Raw genomic sequence first — 18,777 nt, 5'->3', positions numbered from 1 at the left:
CAAAGAAACTTTTGGCGTTTGAACCCAAGGGGCTGGCAACTGTAATTTTTATTCATTCCCAAACTGTCCTCCTTCCAGGATATTGAGAAATGGGATCTAGACAATATTCTCCAGAAGTTGGAGAAGCAAGATAAGGCTACAAGCTGGCCAGAGGACGTTACATCTCCTTCACTGAGCCGTGGTGAGTTCACAAAACATTAGAACACAACTAAATCCCCAACAGTCAGTGGAAATGCAGCTGTCTATTCAGAGGGACACCATGTTCAGATGTTCAGGTAATGCTTGAATAGTTATTCCTAGTGTAATGTATTCAGATTCTTCTTGATTATTTTATCTTCCCCAATCTGATGCCCTCAAGGTGAAATTCAACTTCAGCTCCCATAATCTTAGGTAACCTGCCTTTACTGGACAGGGTGTCAGGGTTCCGACAGATGAAACTTCAAAAGAACTTCGAGGCATTGTTTTACCTTAAATGATCTTTTATTCGAGTAGCATAATATCGGCACTACATGATCGAAGCCAAAAACTGAATTCCCCTCCCCTGGGCACATAGTATCAAAGCACAATTCCCTCCTCCAATTAACAGTCATAAATCACATTCCCCAACTGACTCATATTTATGACGGTTGGAGTTTCCCAGGGTCATGTGATCACTTTTCTAAAAAACCAACTTCACTAGGGAAGCCAGATTCACTTAATAGCCACGTTATGAACAACTGCAGTGATTTACCTAACGACTGTTGCAAGAAAGGCCATAAAATGGGGCAAAACTCACTTAACAAATGTCTCACTTGGCAACAGAAATTTTGGGGTCAATTGTGGTCATACTACCTGTAAAACTGTTCAGTGGAGGCTATTCCGAGCATTAGGCATCTTTCAAATGTACCGTAAGGTAAAGTAAGGTAATGGTTCCCCCGCACATGCGTGCTAGTCGTTTCCGACTCTAGGGGCCGTTTCAAAGCCGAAGAGCCAGCGCTTGTCCGAGGACGTCTCCGTGGTCATGTGGCTGGCATGACTAGACACCAGAGGCACTCGGGATTTGACCCGCCAAACTGCCGACCTTCTGATCGACAGGCTCAGCGTCCTAACCCACTGAGCCACTGCGTCCCTCAAAACGTACTGTATTTCCCCCCAAATAAGACCAAATATTATATTAGTTTTTGCTCCAAAAGACGCATTAGGGCTTATTTTCCAGTTAGATCTTATATTCAGGGAAATACAGTACTAAATGCATCCATCTGGCTGACAATCTTAACTGAGGCTTATTTTGGGGGTGGGGCTTATATTACGAGCACCCTGAAAAATCAGGCTGGGGCTTATATTCCGGTTAGGTCTTATTTTCGGGGAAACACGATATAAAGATTTTGGAAACTTCTGCAAGATTATTTTACCTGTGAGTCTACACCAAACCAATAGTTGGCTGAAGGCTGTTAACATTGCCGTAATTTTTCTCCCCAGTTCTCAGCTCTTAAATAGCAAGTGTGCTTCTGTTGCGAAAGAACTTTCTTTTTTTTCCTTTGAACGAGATAGGATTGTCCTAATGCCTTCCTGTAAATAAGGATATACAAATGCTCTCTAAATGAGTGAGTAATCCATACAGCTTTCCTGGTGGGCTAGACTAAAGATATTGACATTTCTTTTCCCAGCAAGATTAAGTAGTTCTTCTTTTTTTTTTCCCCCACCTCCAGAACATTTCAGGGCTGTGACCGAATCGAAGCTGATGGCAAAACTAGAGGAATTGTCTCGCAAGCAGTCGAAAGCATTTTTCTCCCGCTGGCAGAGATGCCCTCCCAAGCCACCCACCCACGACAAATGCCAGCGAGATGCAAGGTAGGATGCTTCGGTGTCCTTGATGGAGCAGGAGAGGAGAACCTCTCTAAGTAATGTTTTCAGGAAGTAGGAGTTTTTTCCGATTAACGTTTCTACGTCTTCTTTTCTTCTAATTTTTATTCACTTATAAGATAGGAGGGACGCGGTGGCTCAGTGGGTTGGGACACTGAGCTTGTCGATCAGAAGGTCGGCAGTTTGGCGGGTCGAATCCCGAGTACCGCGTAGCAGAGTGAGCGCCTGTTACTCGTCCCAGCTTCTGCCAACCTAGCAGTTCGAAAGCACGTAAAAATGCAAGTAGAAAAATAGGGACCACTACGGTGGGAAGGTAACGGCGTTCCGTGCGCCTTTGGTGTCTAGTCATGCCGGCCACATAACCACGGAGACGTCCTCGGACAAGCGCTGGCTCTTTGGCTTTGAAACGGAGATGAGCACCGGCCCCTAGAGTTGGAAACGACTAGCACGCATGTGCGGGGGAACCTTTACCTTTACGATAAAATGCGAAGAGACAAAAGCAAATAATAGGGAACAAAGGGAGGGGAAAGGGGAAAAAGAGAAGTGTGGAAAGGGGGTGGGAAGAAAAAAACAACAGGCGTTGACTTCCGACTCCCTCTGTTGCAGTAATGTAAGGCATTAACATCCAACCTCAACTTTTTAGATTTCTGCAATAGTATGAACTAGCCATTTCTATGTCAACAAATCAATCTAATGGGTAAAACCGAAAAGAGCCTTGGTGGAGCAGTGGGCTAATGCCTCCTTAAGTAACACCAGCTGCCTGCAATTAGTGCAGGTTCGAGTCCCACCAGGCTCAAGGTTGACTCAGCCTTCCATCCTTCCCAGGTAGGTAAAATGAGGACCCAGATTGTTGGGGGCAATTAAGCTGACTTTGTAATAATGCCGCTTGGTGTGTGTGTGTGAAAGCCCTAATAAGCAGGCATATACATAGAATGAAGGCTATTGCTAAGCTTGTAAGCCGCCCTGAGTCTTCGGAGAAGGGCGGGATATAAATGGGATTAAAAAAAAATATCAAAGCATCTTTATTTTTTTTCCTCCTCAAGCACAAAGTCCAGAAGTGGTTTCCAAGTAGAAACAAAAGTACTTATATTCTTTTCTTTTATCAAAAGAGTCAACAAAGTGACCCCCTCTTCCTTGTGGCAGCCCCTCAGATACTGTTTAATGACTGTTCCAAGTTACTACAGTGCTGAAAAAAGTGACTTATGACCATTTTTCACACTTTATGACCATTGCAGCATCTCCCCGGTCACATGATCAAAATTCAGACGCTTGGCCACTGGCTCCTATTTATGACGACGATCCCCTTTTGCGACCTTCCAACAAGTCGATGAGGAAGCCAGATTCACTTAACGACTGTCTTACTAACTTGACAAACTGCCATGATTCCCTTAACAACTGTGGCAAGGAAGATTGTAAAATGGGGCAAAACCCACTTAACAAATGTCTCACTTAGCGAGATAAATTTGGGGGTCAATGGCGGTTGTGAGTTGTGTACTGAGAGAAGCGAGTGTATTTTTGTTCTCCCAGGTTATGAGCCATACCTTAAGGCAGGGGTCTTCAAACGTGGCTCTTTTATAACTTGTGGACTTCAACTCCCAGAATTCCTCAGCCAGGCACGCTTGCCTGGCTGAGGAATTCTGGGAGTTGAAGTCCACGACTCCTAAAAGGGCCATGTTTGAAGACCCCTGCTCCAAAGGGAAACGATGACCTCAAGCCAGGTTTCAACTTACATTATATTGGGTCAGTTTTGAACAAATTGTATAGGAAGATGCCAGTTTGGCCCTGGCGCTAAGCGAATATTGAAATAATTACCGTAAAAGTATCGCAAAATAGACGTTGCAAAAGCGAATGTCACTTCTTGCTTTCAGAGACACTTCTGCCCCAGCTGCAATAAAAAAGGATTTGAGTCGGACTCCAGCAGCGTTTTGTGCTCCAGAGCCCCCAACTGTATATATTGATTTAAGGGACACCGTATCTCAAAAGGGCGAAGCTTTGACTGATGAAACACAGAGGTATTTAGCAGTGTGTTGTTTTGCAGTTATCGTGAGACCTGAAGATGTTTTTTTTTTCATCTAAGATCAGAGTTGCGGGGTGGGGGGAGAACCTCTGCCTCAAGACGAAGCTGGCCAGACCCCAAATTTGATTCCTTTGCTTTTAAATTGAGACTTGATTAAAAAGAAAAAAAACATAGGAAGTTATGTTTTGATAGAGCAGATAACGGCTAAGATTTAGAAAGGAGAGGACAGGGCCCAGAGGGAACGAACCCATATCGAAGATACTGTACAAAAAATTCAACATTGAAAAGTAGGAATGCCACTGCCGTGTTCATATCATTAAATAATTGATTCAAAGAGTTGGGGTGGGGGGAATCTCAGAAATGGATCTATTTTAAACCCCTGCTAGGTGTGTGTTGTGTGGTTTTCATCAACCCTAGGGGCAAGCAATAGCCTGAAAATAGAAGGCAGGAGATTTATAGATTTAGAATACCACAATTACTTACCATTTAAAAGCATAATTCCTTAGAACTACGTGCCTGGGTGATCGACCGGAGACTGCCTCCAATAAAACAGTTGTAGGATTATTCTGTTAAGTGCTTCATTAATTAGCAGTAATTTCAATTCCTTTCTTTTCCATTCCGCTTTTTCGTCTTGTTTTAGCCCTATTTTGATTCGGGTGTATTGACAGCACAGCAGAATGAAAAAAAAAGAAAAAAACAAATCTTGAAAGATTTTCCTTCTCAAAGAGCGACTGATTCTTTTTCTTAAATATTATCTAAGCCTTATGCTTCCTTCACTGTCTCAGCAGGTCACCTGCATTTCAGTGAAATGCAGATTGATCTACATTGAATTGATTAATCTGCCAAGCAGCATACGATTCAGCAATGAAATGAGTTTGCAGGCAGACGCAGAGGAAGTTCCAGTCTCTGAATTGAAAGAGACTGTTGACCCCTTCCCTGCTCAGGGCAGGGACCCAAATTAGAGGCTCCCCCCAAGAGGTGGAGATCCAGCCTCAGCTTGAAGAGTCTCAAGGAAGCAGCTGGTTCCATTTTGAAACTAGGCTTAAAAGTTAAAAAGTTTGTCTTGACACAAGACTAACCTTGTTAACAAGTACCTTAGCTTTGTTCTCCCAAGGCATCTTACAATAGCTCTGACTTCCCACAAATCATTTTTATTTTTATTTATAGCCCCCCCTCATTATTTTTACAAATGACTCAAGGTGGCAAACATACATAATACTCCTTCCTCCTCCTATTTTCCCGACAACAACCCTGTGAGGCAGTCTGGGCTGAGTTATTGGCCCAAAGTCATTCAGCTGGCTGTCATACCAAAGGTGGGACTAGGATTTCCAGTCTCCTACTGATTGGCCCAAAGTCACTTTACTGGCTTTCATACCTAAGGTGGGACTAGGACTCCCAGTCATCTGGTGATTGGCCCAAAGTCAACCAGTTGGCTTTCATACCTAAGGCGGGACTAGGACTCCCAGTCTCCTGCTGATTGGCCCAAAGTCATTCAGCTGGCTTTCATACCTAAGGCGGGACTAGGACTCCCAGTCTCCTACTGATTGGCCCAAAGTCATTCAGCTGGCTTTCATACCTAAGGCGGGACTAGGACTCCCAGTCATCTGGTGATTGGCCCAAAGTCAACCAGTTGGCTTTCATACCTAAGGCGGGACTAGGACTCCCAGTCTCCTGCTGATTGGCCCAAAGTCATTCAGCTGGCTTTCATACCTAAGGCGGGACTAGGACTCCCAGTCATCTGGTGATTGGCCCAAAGTCAACCAGTTGGCTTTCATACCTAAGGCGGGACTAGGACTCCCAGTCTCCTGCTGATTGGCCCAAAGTCATTCAGCTGGCTTTCATACCTAAGGCGGGACTAGGACTCCCAGTCTCCTGCTGATTGGCCCAAAGTCAACCAGTTGGCTTTCATACCTAAGGTGGGACTAGGACTCCCAGTCTCCTGCTGATTGGCCCAAAGTCACTTGACTGGCTTTCATACCTAAGGTGGGACTAGGACTTCCAGTCTCCTACTGATTGGCCCAAACTCACTCAGCTGGCTTTCATACCTAAGGCGGGACTAGAACTCACCATCTCCTGGTTTCTAGCCTGGTGCCTTCACCACCAGACCAAATTGGTGTGTATTCCAATAACACAGGATGCATGCATGCTAGGCTGCATAATCTCCCAGGATCAAGGGTACAAGTGAAGAGAATGAGACCCAATTATATAATACCACCTAGTGACTGAATGGAATGGGATATCAAATTCAACTTTTCTTTTGTCCCTAAATGTTGGGCAAAACCTGAATTGATTGCACCAGCTGCTGAAACATGTGTTCAGACACCAACTTAAGTCTGAGCAGCACAAGATTTGTCCATAACATTCTGTCTTATTTTGAGGGATGATTTTGCTTCTTCCCAGCCTCTGCTTTTTTTTTTGGTAATATCCAACGAAAAGTTCTGGAAAACCTGAAAGTTTGCGCATTTTTGAGTCAGTCTGATTGGTTCCAATAAAGAGACTATCCCAACTGTGAATTCTTAATTTTTAATTTTATTTTTTAATGGATCGACACGGGCTACAATTTCCTCTTTTTGTTTTTATGGGGAACTTAAAAGCGCAACCGGAAAGTAGATTTGCCTGCTACACCCATCTCTCTGCCAGGTAACGTGAAACATTAAAAAAAAAATCTGAACTACAGGGTAGATTCTTTGAGACAGGACTAAAAGCAGCTCCTTTGAATTCTGAAAATAGCCGCTTTTTACCGAGCTGATGAAAGCTCTGGAGAAATGGGATTGTTTACTTTGCACCTGAGAGCAGAAGCTCCCTTGATGCTTCTCAAGGATTACTCCTATCTTGTCTGTAGCGGTTGCTCTGCTGGGTGGCCACCGGTAGTAGTACAGAGCGGTGAGACCCCCCCCCCTCTCATTTTTCAGCTTGAGTGACAGCTCCTCTGATGATGAAGAAGAGATAAAAGGGAGAACCCAAAATGAAGAAGAAGGGATGATGGATGAGTTTTCTTCGGCATCTCGGTATCGGTAAGCAACGGTCCAGTGTCCATGGCATAAATGAGCTTTATCGTCAGAGTGACATCCATTTTGCAGTCGTATGGGAAACTAGTCCATTCAATACCTAAATGAGGGGTCTTCAAACTTTGGCCCTTTTACGACTCGTGGACTTCAACTCCCAGAATTCCTCGGCCAGCCAAAGAGCCAGCGCTTGTTCGAGGACGTCTCCGTGGTCATGTGGCTAGACGCCAAAGGCGCACGGAATGTTGTTACCTTCCCACTGCAGTGGTCCCTATTTTTCTACTTGCATTTTTTATGTGCTTTCGAACTGCTAGGTTGGCAGAAGCTGGGACGAGTAACAGGCGCTCACTCTGTTACGCGGCACTCGGGATTCGACCCGCCAAACTGCCAACCTTCTGATCGACAGGCTCAGTGGGTTAGGTCCTAACCCACTGAGCCACCGCGTCCCTTCATATAAACTAGCCATTTCTATAACAACAAACCTATTAATTGGTAAACCCTAAAATCAAAGTTTCTATTTTTTTTTCCCACCTCAAGCAGGAAGCCCAGAAGCGGTTTCCAAACAGAAACAAAAGTAATTACATTTTTTTTCTTTAATCAAAGCAGGTCAAAAAGTCTTGATTATTAAACTGTGATAAGGTACGCAAGCTGAGCGCAGTTTGTGAGCCCAGCCAAAACATCTGCCGTTGGCTTAATCAAATCTTTTACTTGTCCTTTGAAAGAGCCTTTTAACTTGCAAATTACAGCTTGGTGTGACATGTGAACTAAGCCACATTGCTGGTTTAACTTGATGTATAAATCCAACGGGCTACCTGAGCTGAAGCTTTCTCTTTCTCTCTCTCTCTCCTAGCAAAAATTGCACTGGGAAATGTTTTCTGCTGCAACAGCTCCGAAACTTTCGAAAAAGGATGTCTCAGTCACCGGCTGCTGAACCAAACAGAAGAAGCCAAAATCTCCAGAAACCCGACGGGACCAATCTGCTGAAGGTCAGAAAAAGGCAGAGTCTGAAACACAGTGGCCAGGCCTTCATGATGGCAGAAAAAATGGACTCCAGCATAAGGAGTCCCCTCCTCATTGACAGTGCTAAGGGAGCAGCTCAGCCTTCTGGAGAAGAGACTTGTTCAGAACTGCCTCCAGATGCCTCTGCAAAGAAAGATGTCAAAGACTCAAGGTATTGAATGAAAAATCTGAGGGCGATTGCTGGTCTAGGGAAAATAAAAATAACAACAACAACAACAACAACAATATAGCTTTGCTGGAGTTATTGCAGGAAGCTGCAATTTCTTGATGTATAAAAACTTTGCAAAATACATCAAGAAATTGCAGCTTCCTGCAATAACTCCAGCAAAGCTACAAAAAACCTGCGCTACTTGGAACATCTTACATTTTAAGGAGATACCTGGTTGATACCTAGGATGCTGGCAGCAACCCGTGTCAACCATTAGTGCCAGTCAATAATAATAAAGTTGGAAGGGACTTTAGTCTAATCTTTGTTAGACAAATCATGGCTTTAGTATATCCGGTCGCAGTCAGTGGTCTTGAAAGCTTCACAGCCAATCTGAATGTGGGCCTGCTCCTCAGTTTGAACCCAGGGCTCCAACAGTTACGTGCTGCTGGCTCTTGGCAATGATAAATCATGCATTTGTTACAATTGAGAATGAAAATCCGTTGGCTATTAAATATGAACAGAAGAACGAATGGATGAAATTATGCAAAAGGTCCTGTACCTTTTAAGGCTCACGTTTACACATTCGCCTTCACGCATAAAGTGGTTTGTTTCTAAAAGACGTTAAATTCCTCTCCCCCTCGCTTCTTGTGTGCTGCAGGATCGTAGAAAAAGAGCAGGAGGAACACGTGAAGGAGGAAGCCACGAAATGGTGGTTCCAGGAACGGCTGGAGAAATCAAAGCCGCAGCGCTCTGCCAATGGGAAGCAGCCCGTGGCTGAACAGACCCCCGTCTTGTTCCATACGGTCAGTACCCAAGGAAGTTCCAAAGAGGTTCTTCTTATGTTTTTTCCCTCTTGGGCTGGATGCAGGTGAGTTCCTTTCAGTTCCCCAGTTTTATTCTGTACCAGCCTACTACCGGCCCTGCAGAAAAGGCAGGGACAACCCCTTTACAAAAAGGCAAGAGGCTGGAACTAAGCCTGCCAAATTTATTGACATAAAACAGAGCCAAACAAAAACACGAACCATGAAACAGGAGCTATTCAAACGGTTGCCTTCAGCAAACCAGCCCTCCCACACATTCCCCTTTTAAACAGTTCAAGGCGTGGCTTCTCTCTGCCTCCTTCCGAGGTGCCCCATTGCCTTCCTCTGTTTACTCCTGATTGACTGCCTCCTGCGTCGGGCGTCCTTGAACAGGGCCAGCTGTGGGTCATCTTCATCCACGCTGTCAGGCTCACACAGCTGGGTCTGCGTCGTAACCAGATGGGAGGGGCCTGGCTGAGGGCTCTGCGGAGCCTCAAGGCTATCCTCTGGAGGCTCTCCAACACCCCCCTCCTCCTCCTCTGAATCGTCCAACCCAACTGCCAAACCCACAGGCTGACCCTGAATCACAACAAGTTTCACCTGCACTGTACTGCATTTATTTCAAGCCAAGCCCATCTGCCTGGGCAGCACGTGACTTAAATACACACAGGCAGAAGCTCCTCAAAACGTTGAAATAGTAAGCAAAGTAGTGGGATTCTGGATTTCCCGCACAGATGTTTATTTTAGAATCACATGGAGTAACAGAGTTGGAAGGGGCCTTGGAGGTCTTCTAGTCCAGCCCCCTGCTCAAGCAGGAGACCCTATCCCATTTCAGACTAAAGGCTGTCCGGTCTCTTCTCGAAAGCCTCCAGTGATGGAGCACCCACAACTTCTGGAGGCAACTTCCGTTCCACTGCTTAATCGTTCTCACCGCTAGGTAGTTTCTCTTTAGTTCTAGGTTGCTTCTCTCCTTGATTAGTTTTTCATCCGCTGCTTCTGGTCTTGCTTTCTTTTCATTGTAGTTAGGAAACATTGACAATTTTTTTTTTAAAAAAAGCCCCAGTATCTAAATAACCAATTCAAGAGCATCATTCATTGCCGAAGCCCTAAAACAGTGATGGCGAACCTTTTAGAGACCGAGTGCCCAAACTGCAACCCAAAACCCACGTATTTATCGCCGGGTGCCAGGCCCACTGAGTGGGTGTGGCCGAGATGGTCATGGCAGATTGGGTGGGTGTGGCCAAGGTGGGCGTGGTCACCTCCATGTTGCCCGTGGGGAGGGTGGGCAGGGATGGAGGACATCCAGGGGGTCTCTGGCAGGTGGGGCAGGAGGCAGGAGGCTCATCCTGCGGGGTCAGGCGAGGCAGGGCAGGGGTGCCATTGCCATGGGGCAAGGCAAGGGCTGGGGCGGTTGCTGCCTGACACCATCGGCCCCTGCACACAGAGGCCAGCGAGTGCATGGGGGCCAACGGTGTCCATCAGCAGCCAAAGCCTTCTGGCTCCTCGACCGGTGCACTCTGGGGCTCCGTAGCCCATCGCCAGCAGTTCAAAGAAGCTGCCTCTGAGCTGGATGGCCGGCCAACAGGTGAGGAGGCGATGCAGTGGGTCGTGCCCGGGAAAAGGAGAGCATGAGTGGCCATGAGGGACGGGACGGGTTGGGGAGGGAAACCAGTCATGCCGGGATGCATCCGGCTACGTGGGACCTCGGCGAGTTAGCGGGCTGCTTGAAGAGGGACGGTTGCCATCTCCAGGGCATGGCGAGTGTGCCCACAGAGAGGGCTCTGAGTGCCGCCTCTGGCACGCGTGCCCTAGGTTCGCCACCACTGTCCTAAAACATAGTAAGGAAGTAGCTGGGAAGCATTACTATTGGCATTAGTTCCTCCCAAGCTCTGTAACATAGTGGGCAGCAAGAGGTCTCCCAACATTTTTCGTTTGGGTAAACACTTCAGCGTCTTCCCGTGTGATGTTTAGAGTCTTTAAGTCTTCCATGTTGTTTTTTTATTTTATTTTTTTTGGCCCTGGGTTTCGTCGGTGTCCTCTTGATCATTTTAGCATTGGTGGGTTGGGGGGGTTTCAATCTCATTGCCATCTTGGGAATATGACCTTCTGCGGGCAACAATGTTATGTAGTTTACAGGCGAGGCTCTTTTGGAGCACGTCTTCATTAGTTCAGCTAGTCCTTGACTTACAATTCCTTTAGTGGCTGTTTGAAGTTACAACGGTACTGAAAAAAACCCGTTTCCCACACTTAGGACCATCGCAGTGTCCCCAGGGTCATCTGATCAAAATCCAGAGCCTTGGCAACTGGCTCGTATTTATGATGGCCGCAGCATCCCTGGGTCACGCGATTCCCTTTTTACAACCTGACAAGCAAAGTCAACGGAGGGGGGGAGAGGGGGGAGAGATCCGGATTCACTGAACAAGCGTTCCGCCAATTCTCTGCGGTTTGCAATCCATGCGCGGCACTTTCCTTTGACAGATCTTCGTTCTTCATAAAGCTCTGTTAATAAACCATGTCAAAGAGAGGCTGGGGGAGGCTTTAGCCGTCTCCACACACGGCTGTCCTTTTCAAAACGGACCTGAAAAACGGTCTGACAGCAGCGACGTTTTCCTGCCCTCTCGGATTTGAACGTTCTCCCGCTTTGTGGCTTCGTACCCAGATTGAAGAATTAAGTTGTTTTGACAGCTGAAGCCAAAACCGGGGGCCGTTTGGCAACCGTGTCCCTTTGATGTTTGGAAATGAAGATGACCGAGTGGGTAAATGCACGTGCCTGCGATTGACTTTCAGCCGGGTCTTTCTGATCCGTTCTTCCCCTCTGACCCTCAGGTCAACTTTGGCCAACTTGCGCCTGCTTGATCTGCTCTCTGAGCCTGAGGCCACCTCTGGTGTCTGTTCTGTCCCAACCTACGTGAGTCCTTGTTATGCTCACAAGGAGAAACCCCTCTTCCAAGAAACAGGCAGGAACCGCAAGAAAAAACCAACTCCTTTTATTCTCACAGTCCTGAGTCAGTGTCCAAGGCAAAACAAACACAGTTCATAGAAACTCAATCCTCAACACGAATGGTTGCCACCTCCTACGCCTTCCCTTTTATAATTCAGCCCAGGCTTCCTAATGCCTTCTCCTTTGGTGGCCTTTGGAGCCACCCCATTGCATTCCTCTGTCCTACTCGCTTCTCTTGCCGGCGCTTTCGTGCATCATGGATTTGTCCCAACTCTGCTTCATCACTGTCTAACTCAGGCTCCCAGCACAACTGTGTCTCAGCCTGAGTGCGAGTAGAGGGGCCAGGCTCCTCGTCCGACTGTAAGTCTTGTAGCTCCTCAGAGCCTTCCTCCGACTCTGATGTCACTCCAGGCCCCTCCTCCTCCTCCTCCTCTGATTCCTCAGACTCAGCTGCTGGATCCACTGGCTGGCGAGGAATCACAACAGCTTCCTCTTCAAAGTCACCGACTCAGCCATTGGTGGAAAACTAGACCAAGCTGAAAGCTGTGGGAAAAACACAAAAGGAGATCAGAAGGAAGAAGCCAGATCATCCAAAGGCCGGATCATGAGTAGATCAAGAAGTACTTAGACTGATACAGACAGTCCTCAACTTACGAGCACAATTAAGCCCAAAGTTTTGTTAAGTGAGTTTTGCCCCATTCTGCGACCACTCTTGCCACAGTTGTTAAGACAATTGCTGCATTTGTTAAGTTAGTCGCATGGTGGTTAAGTGAAGCTGGCTTCCCCATTGAGTTGGCTTGTCAGTTCACTTGATCCCAGGACATGTGACCATGGGGATGTTGCAGGGGTCGTCAGTGTGAGAAATGGTCATACGTCACTTTTTTCAGTGCCGTTGCAACTTTGAAGGGTCACTAAATGAATGGTTGTAAGTCAAGGATTACCTGTGAACTGCCCCACAGCGCTTTCATATGGCTCCCTGTGCCATTTTACAGTGTCGGCATGATTTGACTATTGCTTCAACAATCGGGATCCTTATTTTATTGACCTTGGAAGGATGGAAGGCTGAGTCAACCTTGAATCCCGTCAGGATCGAACTCCAGACTGTGGGCAAAGTTAGCCTGCAGTACTGCACTTTAACCACAGTGCCAACAGGGCTCCTACATATAGGAAGGCAGCAGAGTCAAACTTATATCTTCATGTTCCTCCCCATCCAGAAAGATCCAGGAGCCAGTTTGGGTGAGCCAACTCGGGGCAAGGCCGTGAGAAAGTGCCACCTGCAATAAATGGTGCAGAGGTGCGACAGGCAGGTTCCAGCATGGGCCATTCATAGCTTTGCACTTGAATTCTTAGTGCTTTTTAGCTCCCATGGCACAAGTAGTATTTTTTTTAAGGGCGATACACTAGTACTGTGATGGCGAACCTTTTGGAGACGGAGTGTCCAAACTGCAACCCAAAGCCCACATGTATTATCGGGTGCTGGGTGGGCATGGCCCATTGGCTGGGTATGGCCAATTGGGTGGGCGTGGCCCATTGGGTGGGCGAGGCTGCGGTGGTAACGGCAGACTGGGTGGGACTAAAAAGTTCAATCAATCAATTCCAACTTTGCGAGATCTTTTTTTCCCCCGCGAGAAGTTGAAATTGATTGATTGAACCTTTTTTTTTTTGCACACGGCGGCGGAGGCCTAAAGTGAAAAGGTTTTATAACACCCAGCTGAAGGCCTAGGACTGGGGCGACGGTGCGCGTGTCCACAGAGAGGGCTCTGCGTGGCACCTGTGGCACGTGTGCCATAGGTTCACCACCACAGCACTAGTATGTTCTCCACTCGGAAGACGATTTTTCAGGCCACTCATAATGCATCTCAGTAACTGCGTTGAGGACTAATTACTCTGGTGCTTAGAAAGCACAATAAATAGTTGGTTTAATGGACCTTGGTTTAGCAGAGTACAGATGCATGGACACATCTGTACGCTGTATGCTCTTGTGCGCATTCAAATCCGCACCTGCCATTCTGCCTAAGACACTTGGAGAGCGAATTGCCATTCCATTCTACGCTTGTGTAAAACGCACAGAATACATGAAACGCAGGTCTGTATACGTAAAATCCCATTTGGATTTCATAAATGTTATGCTTTAACAGACATTTCTCTCCCCCCCCACCCCCCACCCCTTATGAGTGTGCTAAATTACTAGAATTCCTTCCATCCATCTATCCATCCATCCATCTTGTACAATAGAGGTAGTCCTTGACTTACAACAGTTCATTCAGTGACCACTCAAAGTTACAACGGCACCAGAAAAAAGTGACTTATGACCATTTTTCACACTTAGGACCGTTGTAGCATCCCTGTGGGCCTGTGATCAAAATTCAGACGCTTGGCAACTGACTTATTGGGGCGAAGTTCCTCAGGCTATTGGGTGAACTTCAAAAAAGTCCGATGTTTGCAATTTCCTCCTGGCAAGTCATTCTTCCCCCCCCCCCCCTCAAAAGGAATGGTCTTGTAGCAATTTGCTAGACAGCTGTTTCACAAAGAGCCAGCAGATGGCTCCAGAATCCTGTTAACAAGGGAATATTGCAGGCCTTATGAGTAGAATCCTTCAGCTGGAAGGGACCTCGGAGGTCTTCAAGTCCACCCTTCCTGCTCAGGGCAGGAGACCTTATTCCATCCTGGACAAAGAACTCCATTCTTTTTTCTTGAAGACCTCCAGTGATGAGCACCCACAACTTACAATCCATAATAACGCTGCAATCCAGCATAAGCATTGGGCAGGGATGCTGCCACCCGAAGCCCCATTACTTGGGGGTGGGGGGGGTGGGGGAAGGCGGGGTCACTTCCATTAAAGTCGACTAGATGGCCGGAGATAGTCCTGAATGCAAATGTCTCTATAGAGGAGAATATTTGTAGCTCAGGGTTGAAATGAGGGATCTTGGCTGTTGTTTTTTTAATCCCATTTATATCCCGCCCTTCTCCGAAGACTCAGGGCGGCTTACAATTTAAAGCACAAATCAATGTTTTCTTGCAGACGTTTCATTGTCCAATTAGGTAACATTATCAGTGCTAGAAGGGAGTGGGCTTTGTGGAGAGGAGGAGGAGGAGGAGAATTCTGAGCTTGGTTGCTTATTTGTTTTCTTGCAGATGTTTCATTACCCAACTAGGTAGCATCATCAGTGCTAGAAGGGAGTGGGGATTGTGGAGAGGAGGAGGAGGAGGAGGAGGAGGAGGAAGGGAACTCTGAGCTTGGTTGCTTAGTTGTTTTCTTGCAGATGTTTCATTATCAAGCTAGGTAACATCATCAGTGCTAGAAGGGAGTGGATTTGTGATGTGGAAGAGAAAGAAGGGAGGGAGGGAGGGAGGGAGGGAGGGAGGAAGGAAGGAAGGAAGGAAGGAAGGAAGGAAGGAAGGAAGGAAGGAAGGAAGGAAGGAAGGAAGGAAGGAAGGAAGGAGGACTGTGGGATCCTTAGTGCTCTCTGACCTTGCTTGCTTTCTGGCAGACGTTTCATTACCAAACTAGGTAACATCATCAGTGCTGCAAGGGAGTGGATTTGTGACGTGGAAGAGAAGGAAGGAAGGAAGGAAGGAGGAGGAGGAGAAGGACGACTGTGGGGTCCTTAGTGCTCTCTGAGCTTGGTTGCTTTCTTGCAGATGTTTCATTACCCAATTAGGTAACATCATCAGTGGTGATCAAATTACCTAGTAATGAAACGTCTGCAAGAAAATAACGAGGCTCGGAGAGCACCAAGCACCCTTCCAATAGCTCTCTGTAGCACAAGCTAGCAAAGAGAACAGATCCTTTATTTCTCCCCTCCCTGCTAAAAGTAATCCTGGCCAGGAAAAAAAAAAATTGCATGTTTTTTGCTCCATCAGGATGTTAGGAAGGAGAGAGATCACAGAGCACTAGGTCAGGCACAGGAGGTGTAGCAGCCCTTTAGTGGCTGATGAGATGTTGTGCTGGATCGCACTTATGATAGGCAAGGGAGCCCCTGCAGCTGAGCCCAGCGTGAGCCTCTTCCAGTCCCTCTTCTCTAATTATAAAAATGTTAATGGTCTTGTAGAAATATGAAATAAATTAGTCTCCTGTAAACCTCGGGTTCTTTGGGGGTTTGGGCGAAACGCTTGACTAGACTTATTAAATATACCCGGGGAAGCCAGTTTTGGTGGGAATTCAACGTAGCATGGATATATACCACCTTGCCCATACAGCTCTTCTGCTTGTCCAGCAGCAGGATAGACCCCGGTCAGTTTCTCCATTGATATTGACGTCAGACTGGTCTGTCATTAAAAATGGCCTAGGTGAGTGTGTCAACGAAGACTCAAATCACCCAGGCCAAAAGCACCCAAAGAAGGTTAAATCACGGCAACTGGACTAAAGCTTGCTAATCTGAGACGTCTCGTGACCCATCCAAGTGACTTCCATCAGTCAAAATAAAATAAATGTGATGATGAGCGTTTTTTCACCAGCATGCTGGCTGGAGAACTCTAGAAGTTGAAGCCCACGCGTCTTCAAGCTGCTGAGGTTAGAGAAAGATCTACCCTCTAGATCAATGCTTTCAAAACTCCCGGCTGTGTTCGCACAGCGGGTTCAGTTCAAAACTTAACGCTTGCTTTTGCATCATCAAACCAACCTTGGTTAGTTTTAACTTGGCTGAGTTTTTGCGGCTTGGCCCAGAGTTTCCCAACATTTCTGGGTTTGTAAACCGGTTTTGGGGAAAGGGGATGATTCGTGCAAGTGGCTGGCAAGCACGCTCAGCTCCATTTGCACGAGCAGCATGCATGTGCACTTCTGCTCACGCAAATGTAGTGTGTGCACAAATGAGGATGCTCTCTTCTCTTCTCTTCTCTTCTCTTCTCTTCTCTTCTCTTCTCTTCTCTTCTCTTCCCTTCCCTTCCCTTCCCTTCCCTTCCCTTCCCTTCCCTTCCATTCTCTTCCCTTCTATTCTAATCTTCTCTTCTCTTCTCTTCTCTTCTCTTCTCTTCTCTTCTCTTCTCTTCTCTTCTCTTCTCTTCTCTTCTCTCTTCTCTTCTCTTCTCTTCTCTTCTCTTCTCTTCTCTTCTCTTCTCTTCTCTTCTCTTCTCTTCCCTTCCATTCTCTTCCCTTCTATTCTAATCTTCTCTTCTCTTCTCTTCTCTTCTCTTCTCTTCTCTTCTCTTCTCTTCTCTTCTCTTCCCTTCCCTTCCCTTCCCTTCCCTTCCCTTCCCTTCCCTTCCCTTCCCTTCCATTCTCTTCCCTTCTATTCTAATATTCTCTTCTCTTCTCTTCTCTTCTCTTCTCTTCTCTTCTCTTCTCTTCTCTTCTCTTCTCTTCTCTTCTCTTCTCTTCTCTTCTCTTCTCTTCTCTTCCCTTCCCTTCCCTTCCCTTCCCTTCCCTTCCATTCTCTTCCCTTCTATTCTAATATTCTCTTCTCTTCTCTTCTCTTCTCTTCTCTTCTCTTCTCTTCTCTTCCCTTCCATTCCATTCCATTCCATTCCATTCCATTCCATTCCATTCCATTCCATTCCATTCTATTCTATTCTATTCTATTCTATTCTATTCTATTCTATTCTATTCTATTCTATTCTTTCTTTACTCCTGTAACCAGTGGAACGGCTTGCCTCCAGAAGTTGTGGGTGCTCCATCTCTGGAGGTTTTTAAGAAGAGACTGGACAGCCACTTATCTGAAATGGTCTGGGGTCTCCAGCAGGGGGCTGGATTAGAAGAGCTCCATGGTCCTTTCCAATCCTATTATTCTATGTTTTAAGGAAGGCCAATCTGGATTGAAACAACTGGTTGAATGTTTCTTGGGAAAAATGGATGGATGGCAAAGGTGACGGAATCGCCCTAGATGGGAAAAACGACTTTTACTTAAAGAGAAGAATCTATCTAGGTTTTTTTTTCCCCACTTGGAAACTGCTTCTAGACTTTGCGCTGGAAACTGCCAAAAATATGAAAGGTTGATTTTAGTTTTCGAAGACTAGAATGACTTTGTTGTTATAGAAATGGCTGGCGCTCTTCAGAACTGTAAAGCAAAAGGTTGAGGATGTAACTTTTTTCTTTTCCTCCTCTGCTATCCTGAAAATAATCAGAAGTCTCCTTGTTTCCTTTCTTTTTCTCTGCCCCTCTATCCTTTCCTCTAGGTAATGTTTCTGATTTCCCATTCCATTTCTATTTTATCTTATAGCTTTGATAAAACCGTAATGCCTCCCCACCCCCACAAAAAAACCCGCAAACCACTTCTTGGAAAAGGTGGGGATTTTAAATGCACGGAGATCACGCAGCTAACAAGAAAATAGGGTCTCGGCGTGAACAAATTCTTTACTCCTGAACACTGCAAGGTAAAAGAAAACGGATTTGCAGACACCTGCCCTGGAACTGAATGCTTTCGACCCGCACAGTCAATTCACGGAACTACCTGGATCTATTGCCCCAAACCTAGGCATTATATTTGCCTCCAGGCATGTTCCGTGTGGCTGTTCATAGCGGTAAGAAGCTTAAGGAGGCAGAGACAAGGTCTCCGTGACCGCTTGAGAGGACCCAGGAGATCAATTCTGAGCCAAGAATGGCATTTTTCGACCTCGGTACCATTACATCCGCCGAATGTAGTTCTGCTGGCTCACCTACTTCCACATCATTTGTTCTGCAGGCTTCCCCCCTTAGCATCATTTATTCTGCTTTTCTTACTTATTCCCAAGAGGCAGCTGACCTCAGCTGATAGGAAAGAAGCTACGGATTAGACTGGATTAATATTTATGGGAGACCATGAGAAAAATTCCAGATGGTAAAGAGGGCTGGGAGGACATTTCCCTATTGTTATTAAGAAAATGAATGGATATGTATGTATGCAGTCACCTGGAGTAGAACTTCACTCAAGGGAGGCTTTGTTTTTTTAACTACCCTTTGACTCTTGCAGTTCAACCATTTTTCAGTTGTAGCGTCACAATCGTAAGAAATATATAGAAATGTACATACGGCTAGGAATCTAAAGCGTTACAGTTCCCTGGCATCCTACCACACATGCAACTGCTGAAAT

General features: G+C 46.3%; 1 protein-coding gene across 1 annotated transcript in view; it reads left to right on the top strand.

Moving 5' to 3' along the window:
• Positions 1 to 18,777, top strand: part of DNAAF8 (dynein axonemal assembly factor 8) — a gene marked incomplete at its 5' end in the record, with an annotated part of 107,776 nt that overhangs the window by 6,239 nt on the left and 82,760 nt on the right. The window contains 6 exons of the mRNA XM_081337968.1: positions 79 to 181; positions 1,689 to 1,830; positions 3,711 to 3,854; positions 6,772 to 6,873; positions 7,715 to 8,035; positions 8,691 to 8,835. Coding sequence (XP_081194094.1) covers positions 79 to 181; positions 1,689 to 1,830; positions 3,711 to 3,854; positions 6,772 to 6,873; positions 7,715 to 8,035; positions 8,691 to 8,835 — 957 coding nt within the window. The remainder of the gene's footprint in view (positions 1 to 78; positions 182 to 1,688; positions 1,831 to 3,710; positions 3,855 to 6,771; positions 6,874 to 7,714; positions 8,036 to 8,690; positions 8,836 to 18,777) is intronic.

The sequence above is a fragment of the Vipera berus genome, assembly GCF_964194415.1.
Source record: "Vipera berus genome assembly, chromosome: 13".
In the NCBI taxonomy this organism is placed as follows: domain Eukaryota; kingdom Metazoa; phylum Chordata; class Lepidosauria; order Squamata; family Viperidae; genus Vipera; species Vipera berus.
The sequence above is the reverse complement of the archived record's forward strand: the minus strand, read 5'-3'. Positions and strand labels throughout refer to the sequence as shown.